This window comes from Bubalus bubalis, chromosome 3 (assembly GCF_019923935.1).
Source record: "Bubalus bubalis isolate 160015118507 breed Murrah chromosome 3, NDDB_SH_1, whole genome shotgun sequence".
Classification (NCBI taxonomy): domain Eukaryota; kingdom Metazoa; phylum Chordata; class Mammalia; order Artiodactyla; family Bovidae; genus Bubalus; species Bubalus bubalis.
In genome coordinates, this window is record NC_059159.1 from 144269126 (window position 1) to 144293650 (window position 24525).

General features: G+C 37.7%; 1 protein-coding gene across 4 annotated transcripts in view; it reads left to right on the forward strand.

The window, feature by feature from the left end:
• Window positions 1-24525, forward strand: part of ERCC6L2 (ERCC excision repair 6 like 2) — a 152664-nt gene that overhangs the window by 96394 nt on the left and 31745 nt on the right. For all 4 annotated transcript variants that reach the window (XM_006063073.4, XM_006063074.4, XM_025282007.3 and 1 more), the window contains 4 exons: window positions 3882-4034; window positions 12884-12964; window positions 14342-15491; window positions 20796-20950. In XM_006063073.4, coding sequence (XP_006063135.3) covers window positions 3882-4034; window positions 12884-12964; window positions 14342-15491; window positions 20796-20950 — 1539 coding nt within the window. The remainder of the gene's footprint in view (window positions 1-3881; window positions 4035-12883; window positions 12965-14341; window positions 15492-20795; window positions 20951-24525) is intronic.

Sequence of the window (24525 nt, forward strand, 5' to 3'; positions counted from 1 at the left end):
TTGTATACCATTTATGTTCAGTTCAGTTTAGTCACTCAGTTGTGTCTGACTCTTTGTGACCCCATGGACTGCACCAAGCTTCCCTGTCCATTGTATTTACATGTATTTATACAGAGTTTGGGCTTCCCTAGTAGCTCAGCTGGTAAAGAATCTGCCTGCAATGCAGCAGACCCCGGTTTGATTCCTGGATCAGGAAGCTCCCCTGGAGAATGGATGGGCTACCCACTCCAGTATTCTTGGGCTTCCCTGGTGGCTCAGATGGTAAAGAAACCACCTGCAGTGTGGGAGACCTGAGTTCGATCCCTGGGTTGGGAACATCCCAGAAGGAGGGCATGGCAACCCACTCCAGTATTCTTGCCTGGAGAATCCCCATGGACAGAGGAGCCTGGCAGGCTACAGTCCATGGGGTTGCAAAGAATCAGACACCACTGAACGACTCAGCACAGCACAGCACACAGAGTTTCCATTGTATTAGGTGTTATAAGTAATCTAGAGATGATTTAAAGCATATAGGAAGGTAATGCTTAGCTTATATGCAGATACTATGCCATTTCATAAAAGCAGCTTGAGCATGCATGGTTCTGAAATACATGGAGGTCCTGGAACCATACCAAGGGATGAGGGACAACTGTACCCTGTTCCTCATCAGCTTTAGTGTTCATTGATGATTCCTACCTGAATCAGCTACCACTGTGATGGTTTGTCAGATGGTAATTTTTCTATTTCCATTATTACTTTGATATTTGTTGGCATTCTACCAAAAAGAGAGCTTTCCTTTCTCTTCCATTGATTTAATCTGTGTGGACTCATAGGCTAGTATTTTAGTAACAAATTTTAGGAACACACTGAATATCATGAATTGTTTTTAATGTTCAAACTCTCATTTTTTGACCAGTGAGAACCCCTTCAAGGGGCCTTCTGTCTCATTTTGGCAAGCTCTCATAATGCTTATTGCACCTCCTTACTGTGGTGGGCTGAGTAATCAGATCAGTCGCTCAGTCATGTCCGACTCTTTGCGACCCCATGAATCGCAGCACGCCAGGCCTCCCTGTCCATCACCAACTCCCGGAGTTCACCCAGACTCACGTCCATCGAGTCAGTGATGCCATCCAGCCATCTCATCCTTTGTCGTCCCCTTCTCCTCTTGCCCCCAATCCCTCCCAGCATCAGAGACTTTTCCAATGAGTCAACTCTTCGCATGAGGTGGCCAAAGTACTGGAGTTTCAGCTTTAGCATCATTCCTTCCAAAGAAATCCCAGGGCTGATCTCCTTCAGAATGGACTGGTTGGATCTCTTGCAGTCCAAGGGACTCTCAAGAGTCTTCTCCAACACCACAGTTCAAAAGCATCAATTCTTCGGCGCTCAGCCTTCTTCACAGTCCAACTCTCACATCCATACATGACCACAGGAGAAACCATGTAGTCCTCCACATATACCTGCATCCTAATTCCCTGAACACACCTGGATTATGTGGGTGAGCCCAGTGTAATCACAAGGGTCCTTGTAAAGGGAGGGGGTAGCAGTAGGGTCAGAAAAAGGAAAGAAGAAGGTAACATAACCACAGAAGCAGAGATTTAGAGAGAATGATGTGAAGATGCCTCATTACTGGCCTTGAAGATGGAGGATGGGGTCATGTACTCTTAACACGGTGAATATTCCTTTTTTACTTCTTGCATATCTTGTATATTGTGAGGAAATCTAAGCATTTCGTAGCCTTGCATGGGTTTTTTCTTAAGCTAGAAACTACATTTTCCAAATACTGATATTTTCCCCCTTAGCCTCTTGATTTGTAACAATGGTTTTGTTATAGTTACCCTAAAGATGGATGCATCTGGCCTTCAGTTTTACTTGGGCCACTTTGGAAAACTTAAATTTTAAGTACAAAATAATGTGTCTTTAATAAATTTTGTGATAAAGCTTTGGTAGGAGACAAAGATTCAGATGAATGCTTACAAATTACTTTGGTGATTATATTTAATGCAACAGTCTGACAATATAGACTTTAAGGAAGTGTTTAAGGAATACCGTGTTTAAGGAAGTGTCAGTAGCAAGGGTAAAATCATCAGTAACTGGGCCATCAAGTAAATCAGTTGCTGTTGTGATTATGTATTTCCAGGACTATAACCTGTATTTTGGGGACACATATAAAACTAATCAAATCAGTGTATTGATCCATAACTTATTCAAATTTAGGTCCCAAGGGTCTTGTTTTAAGAGGAACATCTGGCGATGAGAAATTGATAAAAGTATAAATTTTGTGTTCAGCCAAACTCAGGAATAAATTCTACAAATGATGCTTCCTAGTGGGGCAGCTGTGAGAAAGACACTTAATTTCTCTAAATTTAAGTTCTTTTATTTCTATAAGGGAGAAGATAATATAGGATTGTAGGAATTAAATGAGAATATAAACATGCTACACATATATCCAATAAATAGAAGCTGTTGTTAGTAAGAATAATTTTAGTCACCTAAAGCAATTTTTGCTGTTGTCGTTCAGTCTCTGACTCTTTTATGACCCACTGGGCTCTAGCCCACTGGGCTCCTCTGTGCATGGGATTTCTCAGGCAAGAGTACTGGTTGTTGTTGTTCAGTTGCTAAGTTATGTCCAACTCTTTGTGACTCCATAAACTGTAGCTGGCCAGGCTCCTCTGTCCATGGAATTCTCCAGGCAAGAGTACTGAAGTCAGTTGCCATTTCCTCCTCCAGGGGATCTTCCCAACCCAGGGATCAAAACCTGAGTCTCCTGCATTTCCTGCATTGGCAGGTGAATTCTTTACCATTCAGCCACTGGGGAAGCTCCAAGGATGCTGGAATGGGTAGTTATTCCCTTCTCCAGGGGATCTTCCCAACCCAAGAATCGAACCCAGGTCTCTTACATTGCAGGCAGATTCTTTACTGTCTGAGCCACCAGGGAATACCAAGAATACTGGAGTTGGGTTGCTATTTCCGTCTCCAGGTTAACTTTTAATTCAGGGAACAAACCCGCATCTCCTGCCTTGGCAGGTGAATTCTTCACCCTGAGTCACCAAGGAAGCCCCTAAAACAATGAATTATAGTGCCTGGTGTGCTGCGGTTCATGGGGTCACAAAGAGTTGGACACGACTGAGCGACTGAACTGAACTGAACTGATAGTACAAATCAGCCTGGTGAAAATCACAAAATATCACTTCTTACTAATCTTTCCATCAGCAATAGATTGAGGTTATTTTTCACGCTTTGTTTCTTTTAAGAAATGTTAGAGTGTACATGGGATTAATCAAAGTGTACTTAGTTAATATACAGTAAAATATCTAATCAGTTAGGAGACACATTAAGTTGATACTAAAGTGGTATATGTCCTTAAGGGTTCCATGTCAGTGTTCTTGCTGAATTCACAATTGTTTCAGGGATGCAATGTGTCTAAACAGTGGTTGGATTTTTGCTGTTAGTTGACAGTGTAACCATGGCCACAATTAGTTTGATACCAATGTGGTTATTGTATAACTACTTTAGATTATAATTTAACTTTGGTGATGTAAGGACTATTTCTTCCAGTTTTAGTAGTTTCCATTGAACTAAGAGTCTAGAAAGGAGAAAAGTGTTTTCAAATGTGTGCCTTTTACATTTTACATCAGGTGGCTAGGCCATAGAGAGATATGATCTTGAGTCAGTTGTTAGAAAACAGATAAAATAGGAAATGTAAGATTTTGTTCTTTAATAAGACTGGACAGATTATTTCACCATAATGGCAACATCTGCCAGGGAAATTAAAATAAAATTTCCTCCCTACGGAGATTCTGCCTGCTCGAGCTAAAGCTGTGTATATACAGGGAATGCCAGGAAATTCTGACATATTGTTGGAGCAAACACTTCAAAAATATCTTGTGTTTTTTCTGTTATAGCAACTTCACTGTGTGGTGGTTGGAAGTGAAAATGCCAAGCGATATTTTGAAGCAGTTCAAGGATCAAAAGAGCATCAAGGAGAACTTTTTGGAGTCTATAATCTCTTCAAACTGAGATCCCAAGGGTCTTGTCTTACAAGGGACATCCTGGAGGTGTGAAATTTTTCTTTGATCTTTTCAGTATTTTCAGTATGGTTTTCTACCTCAAGAAAATTGCTGGTACCTTTTCAGAGAAATTTTTGGTTTTCTGCATAAATAAGTCCTATATTTAGAATTTCTACTTTTAGAGAAATTGGAAATGAATTATTATACCTCTAATCTAAGATTTTCCCCATGCATAGTTAAATTCAGATACATATACAAGATAGTATGACCTTCCAAGGCCATTTTCAGACTGGTAAAGAGAAATTTATCATTTGGAAAACAGCTGTTGAAGTCAGGAACTAAAAAAATAGACTTTCCTAAGTAAACAAAAATATAAAATGTGTTTTGATTAAAAGTTACCAAATACTCCCTGAAATGCGCTCTCATGTCTTGTGGGGACTTTCTTTTTCTGTTCCCAATAAAAATTACACACCAGTATTTCAGACTCTCCCAGTTGTGTTCATCCTCAGGATACAGATGTTTCTTATTCTTAACAGGATATTTATATCCTTTAAAAAAAAAACTTTTAAATTCTTTAGTATACTAGAATACTAAGAATATTAGCCTATTTTTAGTTAACATTGATATGAGTATCATGCAATCTTGGACTGTCATTTTTTTTCAATCCCTTCATCATAAAGCTGAGGAAACTGAGTCTTGAAAAACTTAAGGATATTTCCTTAACTTCCAGGACTTTGTAGTAAAACCTTAATGTACTTCATTTATTTAATAGTACCATAGAAACTGTTCAAGGAGCAATTAGTCTCTGTCCTTAAAGAATTTAGACCATGTTTATGGGATATGAAAGAGAACATTTATATAATGTACATGTAACATTGGCAAGCATATGTTAAGTAAGTTCGGTAGTGGTTCAAATGTGATCACCAATGGATGGAGGAGAAGAAGATATATATTATTTGTATGTCGTGAATATTACAGCTGTTATACAATGTCTGATGTATACTGCTGAGTTTTATTTTATAGTAATTATTCGATTCTGAATTGAGTGGCTCATTTAAGGTTCCCCTTTTTCTTGTTTTGTATATGCTGGTTCTTTCATGGACTTGTACTTTCCCATTCCTTTTCTCTAATCAGTAACCTTGTCTGTCCTTCAGGCCCCCCTCAGATCATACCTCCATCACAGAATACTGCGCAACATACTAATGTATATTCGGGTTTCTAATTTGGGATCATTATCTGTAAAATATATTAGTATTATATTACTTTTCCTGTTTTCTGTTGTTCAGTCGCTAAGTCCTGCCTGGCTCTGCAACTCCATGGACTGCAGCATGCCAGGCTTCCCTGTCCTTCACTCAGTTCAGTTCACTCTCTCAGTCATGTCTGACTCTTTGCGACCCCATGGACTGCAGCATGCCAGGCCTCCCTGTCTATCACCAACTCACAGAGTTTACTCAGACTCATGCCCATTGAGTCAGTGATGCCATCCAACCATTTCATCCTCTGTCGTCCCTTTCTCCTCCCGCCTTCAGTCTTTCCCAGCATCAGGATCTTTTCCAATGAGTCAGTTCTTCATATTAGGTGACCAAAGTATTAGAGTTTCAGCTTCAGCATCAGTCCTTCCAATGAATATTCACAACTGATTTCCTTTAGGATAGACTGGTTGGATCTCTTTGCTGTCCAAGGGACTCTCAAGAGTCTTCTCCAACACCACAGTTCAAAAGCATCAATTCTTCGGCACTCAGCTTTCTTTATAGTCCAACTCTCACATCCATACATGACTACTGGAAAAACCATAGCTTTGACTAGATGGACCTTTGTTGGCAAAATAATGTCTCTGCTTTTTAATATGCTGTCTAGGTTGGTCATAAGTTTTCTTCCAAGGAGCAAGCATCTTTTAATTTCATGGCTGCAGTCACCATCTACAGTGATTTTGGAGCCTCCCAAAATAAAGGCTCTTGCTATTTCCCCATCTGTTTGCCATGAAATGATGGGACCAGATGCCATGATCTTGGTTTTCTGAATGTTGAGTTTTAAGCCAACTGTTTCACTCTCCTCTTTCACTTTCATCAAGAGGCTCTTTAGTTCTTCTTCACTTTCTGCCATAATGGTGATGTCATCTGCATATCTAAGGTTATTAATACTGATTATTGAGGATATTGATATTGCCAGGTTATCCTCCTGGCAATCTTGATTCCAGCTTGTGCTTCTTCCAGCCCAGCATTTCTCATGATGTACTCTGCCTATAAATTAAATAAACAAGGTGACAAAATACAGCTTTGTCATACTCCTTTCCCAAGTTGGAACCAGTCCATTGTTCCATGTCCAGTTCTAACTGTTGCTTCTTGACCTGCATACAGATTTCTCAAGAGGCAGGTCAGGTGGTCTGGTATTCCCATCTCTTTCAGAATTTTCCACAGTTTATTGTGATCCACACAGGCAAAAGCTTTGGCATTGTCAATAAAACAGAAGTAGATGTTTTTCTGGAACTTTCTTTTCTGATGGTCCATTGGATTTTCGCAATTTGATCTCTGGTTCCTCTACCTTTTCTAAAACCAGCTTGAATATCTGGAAGTTCACGGTTCATATTACTGTTGAAGCCTGGCTTGGAGAATTTTAAGCATTACTTTGCTAGCATGTGAGATGAGTGCAGTTATGTGGTAGTTTGAGCATTCTTTGGCATTACCTTTCTTTGGGATTAGAATGAAAACTGACCTCTTCCATACTGTGGCCACTGCTGAGTTTTCCAAATTTGCTGACATATTGAGTACAGCACTTTCACAGCATCATCTTTTACTAGCCTTCGTTTATCTTTTACTATCCTTCACGATCTCCTGAAATTTGCTCAAATCATGTCCATTGAATTGGTCGTGCCATCTCATCTTCTGCCGTCCCCTTCTCCTCTTGCCCTCAGTCTTTCCCCGCATCAAGGTCTTTTCCAGTGAGTTGGCTCTTCACGTCAGATGGACAGAGTATTGGAGATTCAGCTTCAGCATCAGTCCTTCCAATGAATGTTCAGGGTTGATTTTCTTTAGCATTGACTGATTGGATCTCCTTGCTGTCCAAGGAACTCTCAAGAGTCTTTTCCAGCACTACAGTTATAAAACATCAATTCTTTGTGCTTAGCCTTCCTGTTTTCTGCCATATATCAAATACTTTTGTTCTCTGTTTTTAGTCAGAATAGCCACTGTTCCTCTGTTAAATAAGTGTTATGTAAGACATTGCATTTGACAGGTTATTAGACAGAAAGTTCTCTTATTCTCTGGTTGTCCTCAATATATGTTGTTTTTCCTCCAAGATTGTTTATTAATGCCAGGACCCTCCATAATCTTATATTTTGTTTATGGCAGAATATGCTTAACTTCTCGCTAGGAACATCATTGGCATTCAATTATTAAATTAAATTTTGAATTAAAATTGCTGATTTCTTATCAGTCAGAATTTAGTAGATTCATGTTGTGCTTTTGGCCAAATTATGTTTTAAAATATTATTAGTCCAAGCCCTATATAAGGGAAGCATTTTTCATAAAGTAAAAGAAGTGTTTTACTTCCTGTGATACATTTTTAATTTTTCAAGGTTGTAGAAAAATCCCTTTTTAAATTTTTAAGATATAGAAATTTGAATTTATAGAGCGCTTTTAATATGATTTCTGGGCATTTTAGTTCTATTTTACATTGACTTTCTTTTAATAGTTTCCCTTTAGAATATATATATTGAGAACTAATTTCACAAATATTGAGTATGTGCTAAATGTCCAATATTATACATCATAGAGCTAGGCATACAGAAATTAATAAAATAGATTAAAAGTCCTACCTACAAAAATTTACATTCTATTTGGGAGAAACAAATAATAAAGAGAAAAAATAACTGAATTTAGTATATCATGATGACAGATTCTAAAGGTAAATATAGAGCAAGTAGAAGATGAATAAATTCTAGAGATCTAATACACAGCATAGTGAGTATTGTCAACAATACTAGGTTACATACCCCAAAACTGCCTAAGGACCAGATCTTAAGTGTTCTCACCACATAAAAGAAATGATAATTATATGATACATTAGAGGTGTTAGCCAAAGCTATGATGATAATCATATTACAATATATGTGCATGTGTGCTCAGTCATGTCTGACTCTGTGGCTCAGTCGACTGTAGCCCACCAAGGCTCCTTTGTCCCTGGGTTGCCATTTCCTACTCCAGGGGATCTTCCTGACCCAAGATCAAACCCATGTCTCTTGCGTTTCCTGCGTTGCTAGGTGAATTCTTTACCACTGAGCCACTTGAAAAGCCCCCCATTACAATATATAAACATATGAAATTAATACTTTGTAGACCTTAAATGTACATGCTGTAATATGTAAAGTATATCTCAAAAAAAAAAAAAAAATAGAGCCAGGAAACAAAATAGGGAGACTGTCAAGGAAAGAGCATTACAATTTTAGATGGAGTAGCCAAGGAAGCATGCACTGTGAGATTGCATTTGACTCTTTGAAGAGACAAGGAAGAAGTGTTTTAGACAGAAAAACAATGCAAAAGACCTCAGAGAGGAGCATGCTCAGCATGATTTCTAAATGGCAAGGAAGCCAAAGTGGCCAGAGTGTAGTAAACAAGAGAGCCAAAGATGGGGCCAGTGAGATGATAGGAAGCCAGATCCTGCAGGAACTTTGGCATTGACTTTGAGTGAGAACAAAAGCAATTGGAGTTCTGAATAGCAGAATGAATAGTGTAATCTATACTATTTATTCTAAAGATTAAGAATTGGACTATAGAAGTACAAGAGCAGAAGCAAGAAGCCAGGTAGGGAGATACTGCAACAATTTAGCCAAGAGTTGGTGGTTTGGGCCAGAGGATAGTGGTGTGTACCCTGAGGCAGTGACAGGATCTGCTGATGGAGTAGATATAAGGTATGTAGAAAAAGCAATTAAGGATGACTCTCTACAGTTAGCAAAAACAAGACCGGGAGCTGACTCTGGCTCAGATCATGAACTCCTTATTGCCAAAATCAGACTTCAATTGAAGAGAGTGGGGAAAACCACTAGACCATTCAGGTATGACCTAAATCAAATCCCTTATGATTATACAGTAGAACTGAGAAATAGATTTCAGGGACTAGATCTGATAGAGTGCCTGGTGAACTATGGATGGAGGTTTGTGACATTGTACAGGAGATTCCTGTACAGGAGACAGGGATCAAGACCATCCCCAAGGAAAAGAAATGCAAAAAAGCAAAATGGCTGTCTGAGGAGGCCTTACAAATAGCTGTGAAAAGAAGTGAAAAGCAAAGGAGAAAAGGAAAGATATAAGCATCTGAATGCAGAGTTCCAAAGAACAGCAAGGAGAGTTAAGAAAGCCTTCCTCAGCGATCAATGCAAAGAAATAGAGGAAAACAACAGAATGGGAAAGACTAGAGATTCTTCAAAAAACTAGAGATACCAAGGGAACATTTCATGCACAGATGGGCTCGATAAAGGACAGAAATGGTATGGACCTAACAGAAGCAGAAGATATTAAGAAGAGATGGCAAGAATACACAGAAGAACTATACAAAAAAGATCTTCACGACCCAGATAATCACGATGGTGTGATCACTGATCTAGAGCCAGACATCCTGGAATGTGAAGTCAAGTGGGCCTTAGAAAGCATCACTACGAACAAAGCTAGTGGAGGTGATGGAATTCCAGTTGAGCTATTCCCAATCCTGAAAGATGATGCTGTGAAAGTGCTGCACTCAATATGCCAGCAAATTTGGAAAACTCAGCAGTGGCCACAGGACTGGAAAAGGTCAGTTTTCATTCCAATCCCAAAGAAAGGCAATGCCAAAGAATGCTCAAACTACCGTACAATTGCACTCATCTCACACACTAGTAAAGTGATGCTCAAAATTCTCCAAGCCACACTTCAGCAATATGTGAACCGTGAACTTCCAGATGTTCCGGCTGGTTTTAGAAGAGGCAGAGGAACCAGAGATCAAATTGCAAAAATCCAATGGATCATCAGAAAAGCAAGAAAGTTCCAGAAAAACATCTATTTCTGCTTTATTGACTATGCCAAAGCCTTTGCACTGTGTGGATCACAATAAAGTGTGGAAAATTCTGAAAGAGATGGGAATACCAGACCACCTGACCTGCCTCTTGAGAAAACTGTATGCAGGTCAGGAAGCAACAGTTAGAACTGGACATGGAACAACAGACTGGTTCCAAATAGGAAAAGGAGTACGTCAAGGCTGTATATTGTCACCCTGCTTCTTTAACTTATATGCAGAGTACATCATGAGAAACGCTGGGCTGGAAGAAGCACAAGCTGGAATCAAGATTGCCAGGAGAAATATCAATCACCTCAGATATGCAGATGACATCACCCTTATGGCAGAAAATGAAGAAGAACTAAAAAGCCTCCTGATGAAAGTGACAGAGGAGAGTGAAAAAGTTGGTTTAAAGCTCAACATTCAGAAAACAAAGATCATGGCATCTGGTCCCATCACTTCATGGGAAATAGATGGGGAAACAGTGGAAACAGTGTCAGACTTTATTTTTGGGGGCTCCAAAATCACTGCAGATGGTGACTGCAGCCATGAAATTAAAAGACGCTTACTCCTTGAAAGGAAAGTTATGACCAACCTAGATAGCATATTGAAATGCAGAGACACTACTTTGCCAACAAAGGTCCATCTAGTCAAGGCTATGGTTTTTCCAGTGGTCATGTATGGATGTGAGAGTTGGACTATGAAGAAAGCTGAGCGTGGAAGAATTGATGCTTTTGAACTGTGGTGTTGGAGAAGACTCTTGAGAGTCCCTTGGACTGCAAGGAGATCCAACCAGTCCATCATTTTAAAGGAGATCAGTCCTGGGTGTTCATTGGAAGGACTGATGCTAAAGCTGAAACTCCAGTACTTTGGCTACCTCATGCAAAGAGTTGACTCATTTGAAAAGACCCTGATGCTGGGTGGGATTGGGGGCAGGAGGAGAAGGGGACGACGGAGGATGAGATGGCTGGATGGCATCACCGACGCGATGCACGTGAGTCTGAGTGAACTCTGGGAGTTGGTGATGGACAGGGAGGCCTGGCGTGCTGCGATTCATGGGGTTGCAAAGAGTCGGACACGCCTGAGCAACTGAACTGAACTGAACCAGGGTAGTTATGGGCTTCCCATGTGACCCTGGTACTAAAGAATCCGCCTGTCAATTCAGTAGACGCCAAGAGATGCAGGTTCGATCCCTGGGTCAGGAAGATCCCCTGGAGGAGGGCATGGCAGTCCACTCCAGTATTTTGCCTGCAGAAGCTCTTGGACAGAGAAGCCTGGTGGGCTACGGCCCATAGGGTCCCAAAGAGTCAGACATGACTGAAGTGACTTAACACGCATGCACACCAGGGTGTTTGGACTGAGCAACAGAAGACTGGAGTTGCCATATACCTGTCACTGAGGGGTTCTGACAGCTTGAAGAACTCTGGTGCTGCCAGTTTACACCTATTATATTTGACTTCTGTTGAAGAGAAAAAAAGGAGTACTAGGAAGGAGGTGCCTCACTCCCTTAACGTGATAGCCTCTGGGCATTGGTAGAAAAGATCTTATTCTGGAGCTCTTCATCATTCTTTTAAATTCACTAGGGGAAATTCTCACTTCTTGCCCTGGGTACCAGGTAACCAGAACCATCTCTTTGGTATATTATGAACACTGGTGTATTCATAAATTGGATATTTGTAACTCTGGTAATGATAATGTTATTTCCCCTTGTCTATCAACAGATAGACTTGATAAGAGAAATAAATGTATTTCCTTTTGAAGAAGAATTTAGTATTCTAGAATCTAGGCCATTAAATATCTCTGCTAAATGATATACCAAAAGCTGTAAAAGCATACTTTTCCTAAAAGATGTAGCTAGCCTCTTAGAATATTAAGATTTTTTTAGTTTTATATAAGATGGACATTTTCATTTTCATATCTGCTTCACTGAAGAAATCAATATACATATTTTAATGAATACAAAATATAAGCACACTAGCAACATAAGCTAAAATATCAAGTTCCCAATACCCAGTATTTTCTATGATAATGTATCCTTAGAGTTATTGCAATGTTATATAATATTTATATTATATAAATATTATTTAATTTATATTATATAAATTATTTATATTATATAAATATTTATATAATTTATATAATATAAATTTATATTTATATTATATAAATATTATATTACATACCAAGTTATATAGTTATCATATAGACATGGTTATTATGGGCTATCACTACTGGGTAAATTTTTAACATTTTTTTCACTCTCCCTCCGTACTAGGGCTTTTAGTAGAGTTTGCTGAAAAATGGTATTAATTTTCTATCTGAAAAAGTAAGCTTATGATAAGAATGAGTTTTTTATGGGCCCAGCAGATTTCCACAGTGCCTCTATATTATCTAAGAATTATAAGCATTTTAAAATATATATATATATATGAATTCCTTAATTAGCAAATTGAAAAAACAGCATTTGAGAGTTAAAGCAAGCTGTACTCAGTTTACTTATTTATTTGTTTTTTTGCCACCCCATGTGGTTTGAGGGATCTTAGTTTCCCAGACAGGGATTGAACCCAGGCCCACAGCAGTGAAATTGCAGAGTCATAACCACTAAGAAAGTGAAGGTGAAAGAAAGTGGAAGTTGCTCAGTCATGTCAGACTCTCTGCGAACCCACAGACTGTAGCCCGCTTCTCGCTCCTCTGTCCGTGGAATTCTTCAGGCAAGAATACTGGAGTGGGTAGCCGTTCCCTTCTCCACTGAACTGCCAGGGAATTCCCTATGTTCACTTTTCCTAACTCTTAAGTTTTATCATGCCATTGCTGTTGTTTATCTGGTTGTTTCTACTTTATATATTTTATACAGTGATTTGCATTTTTTGTAGAGAGAAGGCAAGGTGGAAGCTGGGATCATGACAGCTACAACGTGGTTGAAAGAGGAACCTCCAGTACACAAACTAGAAACAGTAAGCAATTTTTGAATCTAGAGCTCCTGGGAAACATGTACATGATGATTTTAACTTCCTTTTCTTTTTCCTTCATTTTTAAATGTGTAAAGAAAATGGATTTTTTAAAAAGTCAGGGACACAAAGTCAGAGGACTGTCAGTAAAATTAATAATTTAGGCTAATATTTCATATCATTAAAAAAATTCAGGAGCAATCTTCAGGTGTTTACATCCAAACTGGAATTTTAACTATACCAAACTATAAATTCAGAAATAAATGCACTGTGTAGGTGACCAATCTGACATAAGCAACAAATTAAATGGAAAAATCGCAATCAGTACATATTTAATACTATTAAATCCAGACATCAGACTCATTCTCTGACTTAAGCAGATATTTGAGTCCTTTGTCTTGTGACAGTTTTAGTAGTTTGTCATCTCACATTCTACAAAAATTTATGTTGTCATCATAAAGCCTTTTTAAAAGTAAAGAATATGTGTAAAATTTTAATTGCTGTTGCTATTTTTGTCTTTTTTTTTAAGAATTTAACTCTAAATTTATAGTAGCCCAAAGATATAATGGGCTATATGATAACTATATGTTATGATATAATATACATATGATGCAGCTGTGTATTATATAACTATGATAACTATATGCAGTGATAACTATTAATTTGTACCACCCCTAGAAATTTATATCACCCATTATGTGGTGAATATTTTTTAAATTTATAAAAATACATGAATATCAAATGTTGGCAGAAATATTACCAGATTACCGGATAATACTTTCCCCAAATCTTTCACTAATAAAGCCTCAGTTTTCAGAAACTGAAGAATATATTTAGCTCTAATTGATGTGAAAAAAATAAATATTAGGCTTAAATTTGTAATAAATTTTACTTCAAAATGGCTTCAATATTTTATTTATTTATTGTGGTCAAGATCCTGTCCAATCTTATTTTTAATGAACTAGAAATATTTTCTAGTTGGGAATTCTTTAACTCCTGCAAATTTGTTTTGTTTTTAAAGCATGGTTGAAACTATCAGCTGGACTGCAGTAAGCAACAGATTATGTGCTTTTCACTTTGAGGCCAGATTCAATCTCTGCATCTTAGAAGCTAACAGTTCTGCTCTGTGTTTTCCTTGTGAATAATTTGATCACTTTATATTCTAGTTTTAACTTTTATTTATTCAGAAAGTTATAACTTGAAAAGAGTATACCAGACTGTAATATTAAATCCTTTATATTTGTTTACCACATGTTTTAGAAAAAACCAAGTGATATACTTGTATATAAATTATCTGCCAAAATTTAATTCCCTTCCAGTGTAATAGATTTGATATCATTTATTTGATATTTTCTAATGTTTCTGTCATTGCCTCTTCTATAGGCTAGGGAGCCTGACTGTCAGGAACACAGAGGTCCAGAACAACTAGCAGAAGCAGCATGTGATCTCTGCAGTGATTTTAGTGAAGATGAAACAGCAAGCAACTCAGTAACAAAGACTGCTAAAAACAAAGCATCTGACTCAAGTAGAGCTTCAGTTTCTCCTGGGCAGCTTAGCTTACTCCAGTGTGGTTTCTCTAAATTGTTTGAGACAAAATGTGAAACAGTTGAGGATGGTGATGAAAATATTGCCTCTGACAATGAAAGTTCTGATGAGCAGCCCACATGCTTTTCAACAGAAGCCAAAAATGCTGGTTGTCAGAAGAGTCAAGACTCTCTTGGTACTTTGAAACATCAGAAATTAGCTAATGTCCTAAATCCAAATGAAAAATGTGTTTTTGATAAAAGTGAGAAAATTTTAAAAGAGAATATTCCTTCTGAGTCTGATGATGAGAAAAACTTTAAAAACACAGTTGACCACCATCGCATTTTACATAATGTCACAGAATCAGAAGACAGTGATATCATCTTTCCCACACAGTATACAACTCAGAGATTCCTTAAGAAGAATATAAGGTTTAAGCCACCTGTGGATGGATCTGAAGATTCTGAATCAGAAAATCCTGTAAATATAAAAAATAATGGTGATGATACAAAGACCAATGTCAGAGGAAATGGGCTAATTTCAAAACAATTAAATCTTGAGATTGAGACCCTGAAATCTAATACAAAAAGAAAAGGTAGTAGTGATATTAGTGATGAATCTGATGACATTGAAGTTTTCTGCAAGTCAAGAGTAAGAAAGCAAAGAACTACTAGTTCTCTGAGGTTTAAGCGAAAAAAGGAAAATAAAAGGGAATACACTTTTCCAAAAACAATGAAGAAAGCAAACCAACAGTGTGCAACAGATGAAGATTGTAACTCTCAGACTATTGATGATTTTTCATCCTCAGATGATAATTTATCTGTTGGCCACATCAGTTTCTCTAAACAGAACCATAGACCAAAAACTATAAAAGATAAAATCAGTGTCTCTTCAAAATTAACTAACCATAAAAGAAATAGCACTTTCATACCAAGAAAACCAATGAAATTTTCAAATGAGAGCATTGTCAATCAAAATCGGATATGTGAATCAATGGATAAATTTTTAGGTAACTGCAAATCCATTCTGAAAACTTTTCTTTACATATTTATTGTATGCAATCAAATAGCCCTTAAGGGATGCTTGAATTAGTTTGAATTAACTTGCAATCGAGATGCTATATTGAGATACAAATGAGGAAGTGGGTAGTGGCAGGATAAAGGGAAGACCTAGATCAGGATAGAGAAGTTGGTCATGTATACCAGAACCCCTTCTATGTAGCCCATCTGAATCACTATAAACTAGTTATTTTAACTTTTTTGCATTTTTATGGTTTTATCAAATACACATGTATACATTTGATGCAATGTATAACCCTTAACATTATAGTTTAGTCTCATTAAAAAATTTTGTATAGTTTATAAGATTCTTCCTCCATCCCTTTCATTTCTTTACAGTTTATATGATTTTTTTCTTTTTTTTTTCCCTCTTCATATGATTTTTTTGTTGAAGAAACCAGGCCAGTTATTTTCTGCAGTTTGCATCTTGCTGATTATGTGCTGTTGGTGCAGGTGAACATATCCCTCAACCCTCTGTTTCCTGAAAATGAGCAGTTGGCTTCTGACACTGTATCAAATTCAGGTTCAGTCCCTTTGGCAAGACAAGAATTCAGTTCAGTCTCTCAGTCGTGTCCAACTCTTTGCGACCCCATGAACCGCAGCACACCAGGCCTCCACCGACTCTTGGAGCCCACCCAAACCCATGTCCATTGAGTCGGTGTTGCCATCCAACCATCTCATCCTCTGTTGTCCCCTTCTCCTCCTGTCCTCAGTCTTTCCCAGCATCAGGGTCTTTTCAAATGAGTCAGCTCATCGCATCAGGTGGCCAAAGTACTGGAGTTTCAGCTTCAACATGAGTCCCTCCAATGAACACTCAGGACTGATCTCCTTTAGGATGGACTGGTTGGATCTCCTTGCAGTCCAAGGGACTCTCAAGTCTTCTCCAACACCACAGTTCAAAAGCATCAATTCTTCTGTGCTCAGCTTTCTTTATAGTCCAACTCTCACATCCATACATGATCACTGGAAAAACCATAGCCTTGACTAGACGGACCTTTGTTGGCAAAGTAATGTCTCCGCTTTTTAATATGCTATCTAGGTTGATCATAACTTTCCTTCCAAGGAGTAAGTGTCTTTTCATTTCATCGCTGCAGTCACCATCTACAGTGGTTTTGGAGCCCAAAAAAATAAAGTCTGCCACTGTTTCCATTGTTTCCCCATCTATTTGCCATGAAGTGATGGGACCAGATGCCATGATCTTAGTTTTCTGAATGTTAGTGTTTGACAAAATGTTTGCTGGTTTGTCTCCTTATGATCTTAGCAGCCATTCTCACTCAGAGTAGCACAATGATGGTTTCTACTTCTCATTTCTTTTTCATTTGTTAGAATGCTTTTGTGAGGCAGTACTTCCCCTCATCTACTATTACTTACCCAGTGGTACAGTTCATCTAGATAAGGTAGTAAAAAATCATTTCTTTACCAACTTTTAGTCATCCTTCAATTTCTTTTCTTAAAATCATTGTGAATTAATTGATTCAAGCACATTTAATGAGTCTAAATTCATTTCAATTAGTACCATTATTGAGGCTCAATTTTCCCATCTTTGGACAGTGGGAGCCTTTAAACATGAGCATTTTGATTCCTTAGATCTTTGACGTGATGCTAATCATCTTTGATAGCGATCTTGTATTACACAATACTCCAGGATCATCTCATGCATTTTCTGCCTCAGACCTAAAATCAGTCATTTCTCTAAGAAGTCTTGGTTTCTTTTAGTGACAAAGTGTGTTTCAAGACCACAATCTGGTGCTAGAAATGATCATTGCTACTACTTGCTTAGTTATTATTTCTGGGTCTTTTCAGTGGATAAATTGTGTTTATTATGAATTGTGTGTGCATGTATATATATGTATATGTGAGTTTATATATGTGTGACATGTATGTATTTTTATATATGAGATAAAATACAATACTTCATGAGTTCATTTTCATGCTTCCATATTTATTCTTTATTTGGGGGTATAGAGAAGGGATAGGCTACCCACTCCAGTATTCTTGGGCTTCCCTCGTGGCTTAGATGGTAGAGAATCTGCCTGCAATGTGGGAGACCTGGGTTTGATCCCTGGCTTGGGAAGATCCCCTGGAGGAGGGCATGGCAACTCACTCCAATATTCTTGCCTGGAAAATCCCCATGGACAGAGAGGAGCCTGGTGGGCTACATGAGGTCGCAAATAGTTGGATACAGCTGAGTGACTGAGTACACCTAGAGCTTTTACTTAACCTCTTCTCTATCATATTTACATACTTTTTCTTCTCTACTGATAATCCTGGTTCTTAAGCACACAGGGAATGATTTAATTATAATGTCCCATAATTACTCATTCTGTATCCATATTACACAAAAGTCAAATAATAAAACTATCGATACTATTGTAGTGTGATTCCTGGAAACATTAATGTTTGGGGCCGACTATCCATATGCTCTCCCATTTTTGCCTGTTTTTAAAATGGGTATGTTATGTGTTCGTTGTCAGAATACACAGTTACTGCATTATACGCTCTCCTCTTAGACTTTTATTCTTGGTTTGCAGGTAACTATAAATTTAATGCTTCTCATTAGTCTTCATGTCAGTGTCTCTCTAGTCATTTTGATTGTCTGAAGCTTATATTCTAATAGATCTCTTATTTCTAGTAGATCCCAGAAAGTACTCATAAGAGTAATATTCTCAGATTCTTGTTAATAACAGTTTGTGCCCTTTGTAGTTAAAAGTCTGATTTGTATTGCTGATCCCTATGTTTTACCATTTTCTTGAAATCTTTTACCTAATTTTGAAATTAGTTACAATTTTGTTTTGTAAGCTTGTCTTTCTGGCATTTAGGGATGTTATTCTGCTGCTTATTCTCTTTTCCATTATAATTTTTATGAGATTTGACCCTTTGCTCATTTTTATACAAATTCTTTCCCCTGAATTTTTAAAAATGAGGCAGAATTTAGGAAATCTTTTCTAATTTCACAGAGATTCATATTTGTAATTTTTGCATAGTGTTCAAAACAGTATTGGGATTTATTGTTTCTAACCATTTCCCCTGCTTTGCTCTCGACCATCTCTTTTCCTCATTCCTGTTCTTCCTATTCTGTTCACGTTTACTTCACCCTAGCAGTTTTTCCTTCTTATTTGACCCTGGCCTGGGAGCCCTAGGGGGTCAGTTTGGGGAGTTCCTTAGGGCTAGCCTACCCTAGCCCCTTAGGCAAGCCCCATGTACTCTGTACTCAGCTTTAGAGAATGGAACATCTTCCCAAATACAGCTGCTGATCTCCAGGTAGCCTATTGTGCTAGAGTCCTCTGTTTTCAGATCCATCAGATGCCACCCTGCCCCTTCCTTTCTCCTTCACACAGGCCCTGATGCCTACAGAGTATGTAGCTACTAGTGAGCTGAGCCTAGCTTCTTGTTATTTTAGAGCTAGTAGGAATATCTTGTCATCTAATTTTGTTGTAAGCGTTGTCCTTGGCTTTTGGTTTTGCAGTCTGGTTACTCTCATGTTTTAGAGAGCTGGAAAAACTGCTTCCCCTTACCATCATCTGCTGACAATCAGATTAGTGATTTTTGAGTTAGCTTTGCTTTCAGAAGTGTCTTGATTTATTCCCCCAAAAAATTACCAGAAAGAATCTGATATTTTGATGTACAAACTTTAATAATTGTGTTTGACAAAACAAGCTTTCTCTTGTGGTTTTTAGTAGTCTTCATTTAAAAGTTCACTATGATACATACGTATTTTGCCCTGCTAGGGAAAAGTAGGGCCGCCTTATGTAATTTTTCATAAACTGAAATGGCGTAAAGCAAAGAAACAATTACCTTAGGATAAATCTTGTTAATGGTCGCACGAGGTAAATCCAGGTAAAGCACAGATACTCACCAACACAATTCAAAGTTCTGATGGCTTAACGCTGAGATCCTGAGTGTTTTTCCTGGTAAAGGAGCTTCGCAGGGCCATGCTTGCTCCTGAGGAGTATGCTGCCTCTTTAAGGTCTGGCTACAAACAAACACTGTTTTGCTTTTTGCCCTTTTTCATAAAAGTGAAAATCTTCTTTGGATTTCTTTCTGTTAGAGTGAAAACAGGTACTAATGTAAGTCTTTCAGAAAAGCTAAGTGGTAAAAAGCAAACGTTCAAGAAGTAGGGGATACCAATACTAGACTATCCTTTGGTTTGTGTGCAACATAGATTTTAGGTTTGAAGAATTATTGCATGAACTTTTGTTTTAAAGAGCAGCCAAGTTGGGTGTTTTTTTTTTTTTTTTTTTCTTTTTTTTTTTTTACTATGTAAAAGATGTAATAGTTTGTGTGGAACCTATTTTGAATGTATAAAATGTGTCATTAAAATTAAGAATACTATCTGAGTCAATTTTTTACCAGAAGAATTCTTTGGATGGTTTTAAACTGTTGCTATATACACCCTAACTGATATTTCAGAATTTAAGGAGAAAATTATCTTGGTTGCTTTTTTAGTCATTTAACAACATCTTGTTTTCTCATGATTGGCAATTCTGACTGAGAGAGTTTCAGGGCTAAAAAAGCACAAGCCGTTGAAGGGCATAATTGAGGGTTACTGTCAGAGGTGTTTGAGGGAGTTTTATAGACTTCAATTCTAGCCTTGTCTTTTAATGACAACAATTTAAAAGTAAATTATAGGTGCCTAGCAGCAAAGCAATAAAAAAAAAAAGTAGCCATTTTTAAACTTCTTTTAGATAAAAGCTGTAAGTTAATTTTTTTCATTTCCTAAAAACCTCCAAATCTTGACAATCTCTGGGCATATGTACAAAAAAGACAATTTACAAACAATAAAACTGAACAAAGCTGACCAAACAAAACTCCCTGGTCATAAACCCCATGCTCCTACTTTATAACTGTAATCAAGTACTTGTTTAAAGGAACAGATGAGGTTAGCACTACTTTTAAATTAGTAAACATTTTTTTTACATCAACAGAGATGACAAATTCATAGAAACAACCTTCGACAATGACTTTCCTCATTTCACGCTTAAATCTAAAAATTGTTACCTGATATAAAAAATTCGTATATGAGAGGGCAAAGTCATTTCTAAGTTAACCTAGGAGTTTAAAAATATATTTGAACTCTTTTCAATTTTTTAAAAAGAATATTGAGATATTGACATATAAACTCTGTTTTTCTTGAGGATTAAAAATAAAATAAGCATTACCTGTTTTAAATGTGTTGCTGATAATTTTTAAAGTATATCTTGAACTATATTGTTTCATCATAAGACATCAGTTAATAAACATCAATTATTTCTTAGATGGTGTTCAGGAAGTGGCTTACATTCACTCAAACCAGAATGTGATTGGATCAAGCAAAGCTGAAAATCACATGAGTCGATGGGCAGCACGTGATGTATTTGAACTGAAGCAGTTTTCTCAGCTTCCTGCTAACATAGCTGTTTGCACTTCTAAGGTAAGAAGATAATATACTTCTAGTTTTTATATCATTTTCACAGAAGTTCCTCGATAGGATCTTCTCTAAGTACCCCCTCAAAAGTACCAATAAGATTATAAACGACTTATAAATAAGTGTAAAAAGCAAAATACTATTTGGGGCACTGTATTCACAAAATGTTTTATATTAAAAGACAAATCTGTATCTAAATGCCTAATAATGTTGAGTTGCTTAATAGTTTCTTTAGTGAATGTTTGCCAAAAATGAGGACTCTGAGGGAATTAGTTTAATCAGAACCAAAACTACTACTGCTCATATGGAAAAAGGAAAGTGTATCATTAGATTTCTTCTGTAATTTTTCATCTAAAATGAAGACACATATAAAAACAGAATTTGTATTTTTAACAAAAGGATTTTTTTAATTAATTTATTTTTTATTGAAGGATAATTGCTTTATAGAATTTTGCTGTTTTCTGTCAAACCTCAACATGAATCAGCCATCAGTTCAGTTCAGTCGCTCACTCATGTCAGCCGTAGGTATACATATATTGCCTCCCTTTTGAACCTCCCTCCCATCTCCTTCCCCATCCCACCCCTCTAGGTTGATACAGAGCCCCTGTTTGAGTTTCCTGAGCCAAGGGCTCTTCTCATTTAAATTGCTGTTTTATAGAAATATGACTTATATGAAAGTGATACTTTATTTACACACTTATATCAAAAGTTTTAAAAAGTATCTTCTTCTCTTTGGCTTATTCAGTTCAGTCATTCAGTTGTGTCCAACTCTTTGAAACCCCATGGACTGCAGCACGCCAGGCTTCCCTGGCCATCACCATCTCCCATAGCCTACTCAAACTCATGTCCATTGAGTCGGTGATGCCATCCAATCACTTCATCCTCTGTTGTCCCCTTCTCCTCCCACCTTCAATCTTTCCCAGCATCAGAGTCTTTTCCAGTGAGTCAGCTCTTTGCATCAGGTGGCCAAAGTATTGGAGTTTCAGCTTTAGCATCTATCAGTCCTGCCAATGAATACTCAGGATTAATCTCTTTTAGGATAGACTGGTTGGATCTCCTTGCTGTTCAAGGGACTCTCAAGAGTCTTCTCCAATACCACAGTTCAAAAGCATCAGTTCTTCAGCTCTCAGCTTGCTTTATAATCCAACTCTCACATCCATACATGATCACTGGAAAAACCATAGCTTTGACTAGATGGACCTTTGTTAGCAAAGTAATGTCTCTGCTTTTTAACATGCTGTCTAGGTTGGTCATAACTTTTCTTCCAAGGAGCAAGCATCTTTTAATTTCACGGCTGCAATCACCATCTGCAGTGATTTTGGAGCCCCAAAAAATAAAGTCAGCCACTGTTTCCACTGTTTCCCCATCTATTTGCCATGAAGTGATGGGACCAGATGCCATGATCTTCATTTTCTGAATGTTGAGCTTTAAGCCAACTTTTTCACTCCCTTCTTTCACTTTCATCAAGAGGCTCTTTAGTTCTTCACTTTCTGCCATAAGGGTGGTGTCATCTGCATATCTGAGGTTATTGATATTTCTCCCAGCAGTCTTGATTCCAGCTTGTGCTTCCTCCAGCCTGGCATTTCGCACGATGTACTCTGCATGTAAGTTTAATAAGCACGGTGACAAAATACAGCCTTGATATACTCCTTTCCCGATTTGGAATCAGTCTGTTGTTCCATGTCCAGTTCTAACTGTTGCTTCTTGACCTTTGGCTTATTATTCTTTCTTAATTCCTGAGAGCTAAATGTCTGAAGAGTAGTTTTTCTACCACCTTAGGTGTACAAGTGAAAAATTGGTATTGTATATAACAGTGACACTCTGTTTCAAGTTACTGCTACTTTTGGAATGAAGTGGGGAAAATACCTCTGAACTGTCAAGCTGTCTTCATTTATTTGTACCCCATCTGGTTTGGGGGCTTTCCAGGTGGCACAGTCATATAGAATCTGCCTGCCAATGCAGAAGATGTGGGTTCGATCCCTGGGTTGGAAAGATCACCTGGAGAAGGAAATGGCAGCCCACTCCAATATTCCTGCCTGGAAAATTCCGTGGACAGAGGAGCCTGGCAGGCTACAGTCCATGGGGTCACAGAGAATTGGACATGACTGAGCACAGGAACACATCTGGTTTGACAAAGATTTTGGATCGTTTTAATTAAGTCAGAATAAAAATTCATGACCAAGGAAAATAGAAATTAAAATAGAAGTTCAAGGCTGGGAGGAAGTTAGAATGCAGATATATAAGATTAGAATGCAGGTATGTAAGATATACTATACTTACTCAGATACATTTTTTAATGGCAAATTTGATTGAGTCTCCTGGTAGACAAAACAAAGGAAGTGAACAATGTATTTAGTATTTTCTTAACTAATCCATTTGGAAATGTGGACAGCTTGGGTGGTCACGATGACAAAGTGCCTGACTGGCATTAAAGTCTGGAGGCAGGGCTGTCATGGGGTGCGGGAAGGCCCAGGAGGGTAGGTGGGGAAGCATCCCACATGCCAAGAATTGTTCTGTCCAAAATGCCATAACACCCTGCTGAGAAATGCTGAGCTAAATGTCCTTAAAGGAAAAAAAAAAAAAAAAATGAAAACAAACACACAAAAACAGTTCTTCTGAAAAGGAGCAATGCTTTTCCTAGTGCTTAATTTGAAAGAATTGTCACGTGGCATTTTGAATGGGGACCACTGCATGACAACAGTCAGTTGTCGTATAATTTCCTTGGTGGCTCAATGGTAAAGAATCCGCCTGCAGTGCAGGAAACGCAGGAGATACAATCCCTGGGTCAGGAAGATCTCCTGGAGGAGGGCGTGGCCACCCACTCTAGCATTGTTACCTGGACAACCCCATGGACAGAGGAGCCTGGCAGCATATGGTCCATGGAGTCGCAAAGAGTCAGACACAACTCAAGCGACTGAGCACATTGTCTTGTAGTATTCTTAGAGTTATTATAATACTGGGCTTTGAAAGGCTGTGCTTTAGCGTTTTTTGATGTAATCCAAAGGCCTAGTTCCAAAATGCAAATCATATAAAAGCACTTTCATGACCCAAGTATGCTACTTTTTTATATTCTCACTTTACCTAGGAGTATACCATATCTCAAGCAGTACTGTAGATAGCATTTCTACAGTTGTACTACCTTGTAGAAGCTATATGAAAAAGGCAGAAATGTGCTGGGTTTGCCATAAATTTGCTATATTAAAATGAGGAGTATATCAGAATCTTTTAAACAGACAGCTAATTTTTTATTAGGTTTTTTTTTTTCTTTTAAACCATGTCTTTTATTAAAACCATGTTCTTTTCCAAACAGACTTTAATGTGAAAGGTCAGAAAACTTGGCAAATTCTGTAGTACATGTTAATACAGTAATTTAACTGGGTATTGATCACTAGCTTATTTAAATATTTCTCAGAGAAGGAATTTATAGCCATATAATTAATACCTCCCAAAATGGACCAAGAAGCAGTAAAAAGTCCCTTTGGAACCTTCATAAGGAAAGTTGTAAAATGGAACATGATAGAAATATTTTTTGTTGTTTGCTGTTTAGTTAAGTCATGTCCGACCTTTTTGCGACCCCATGG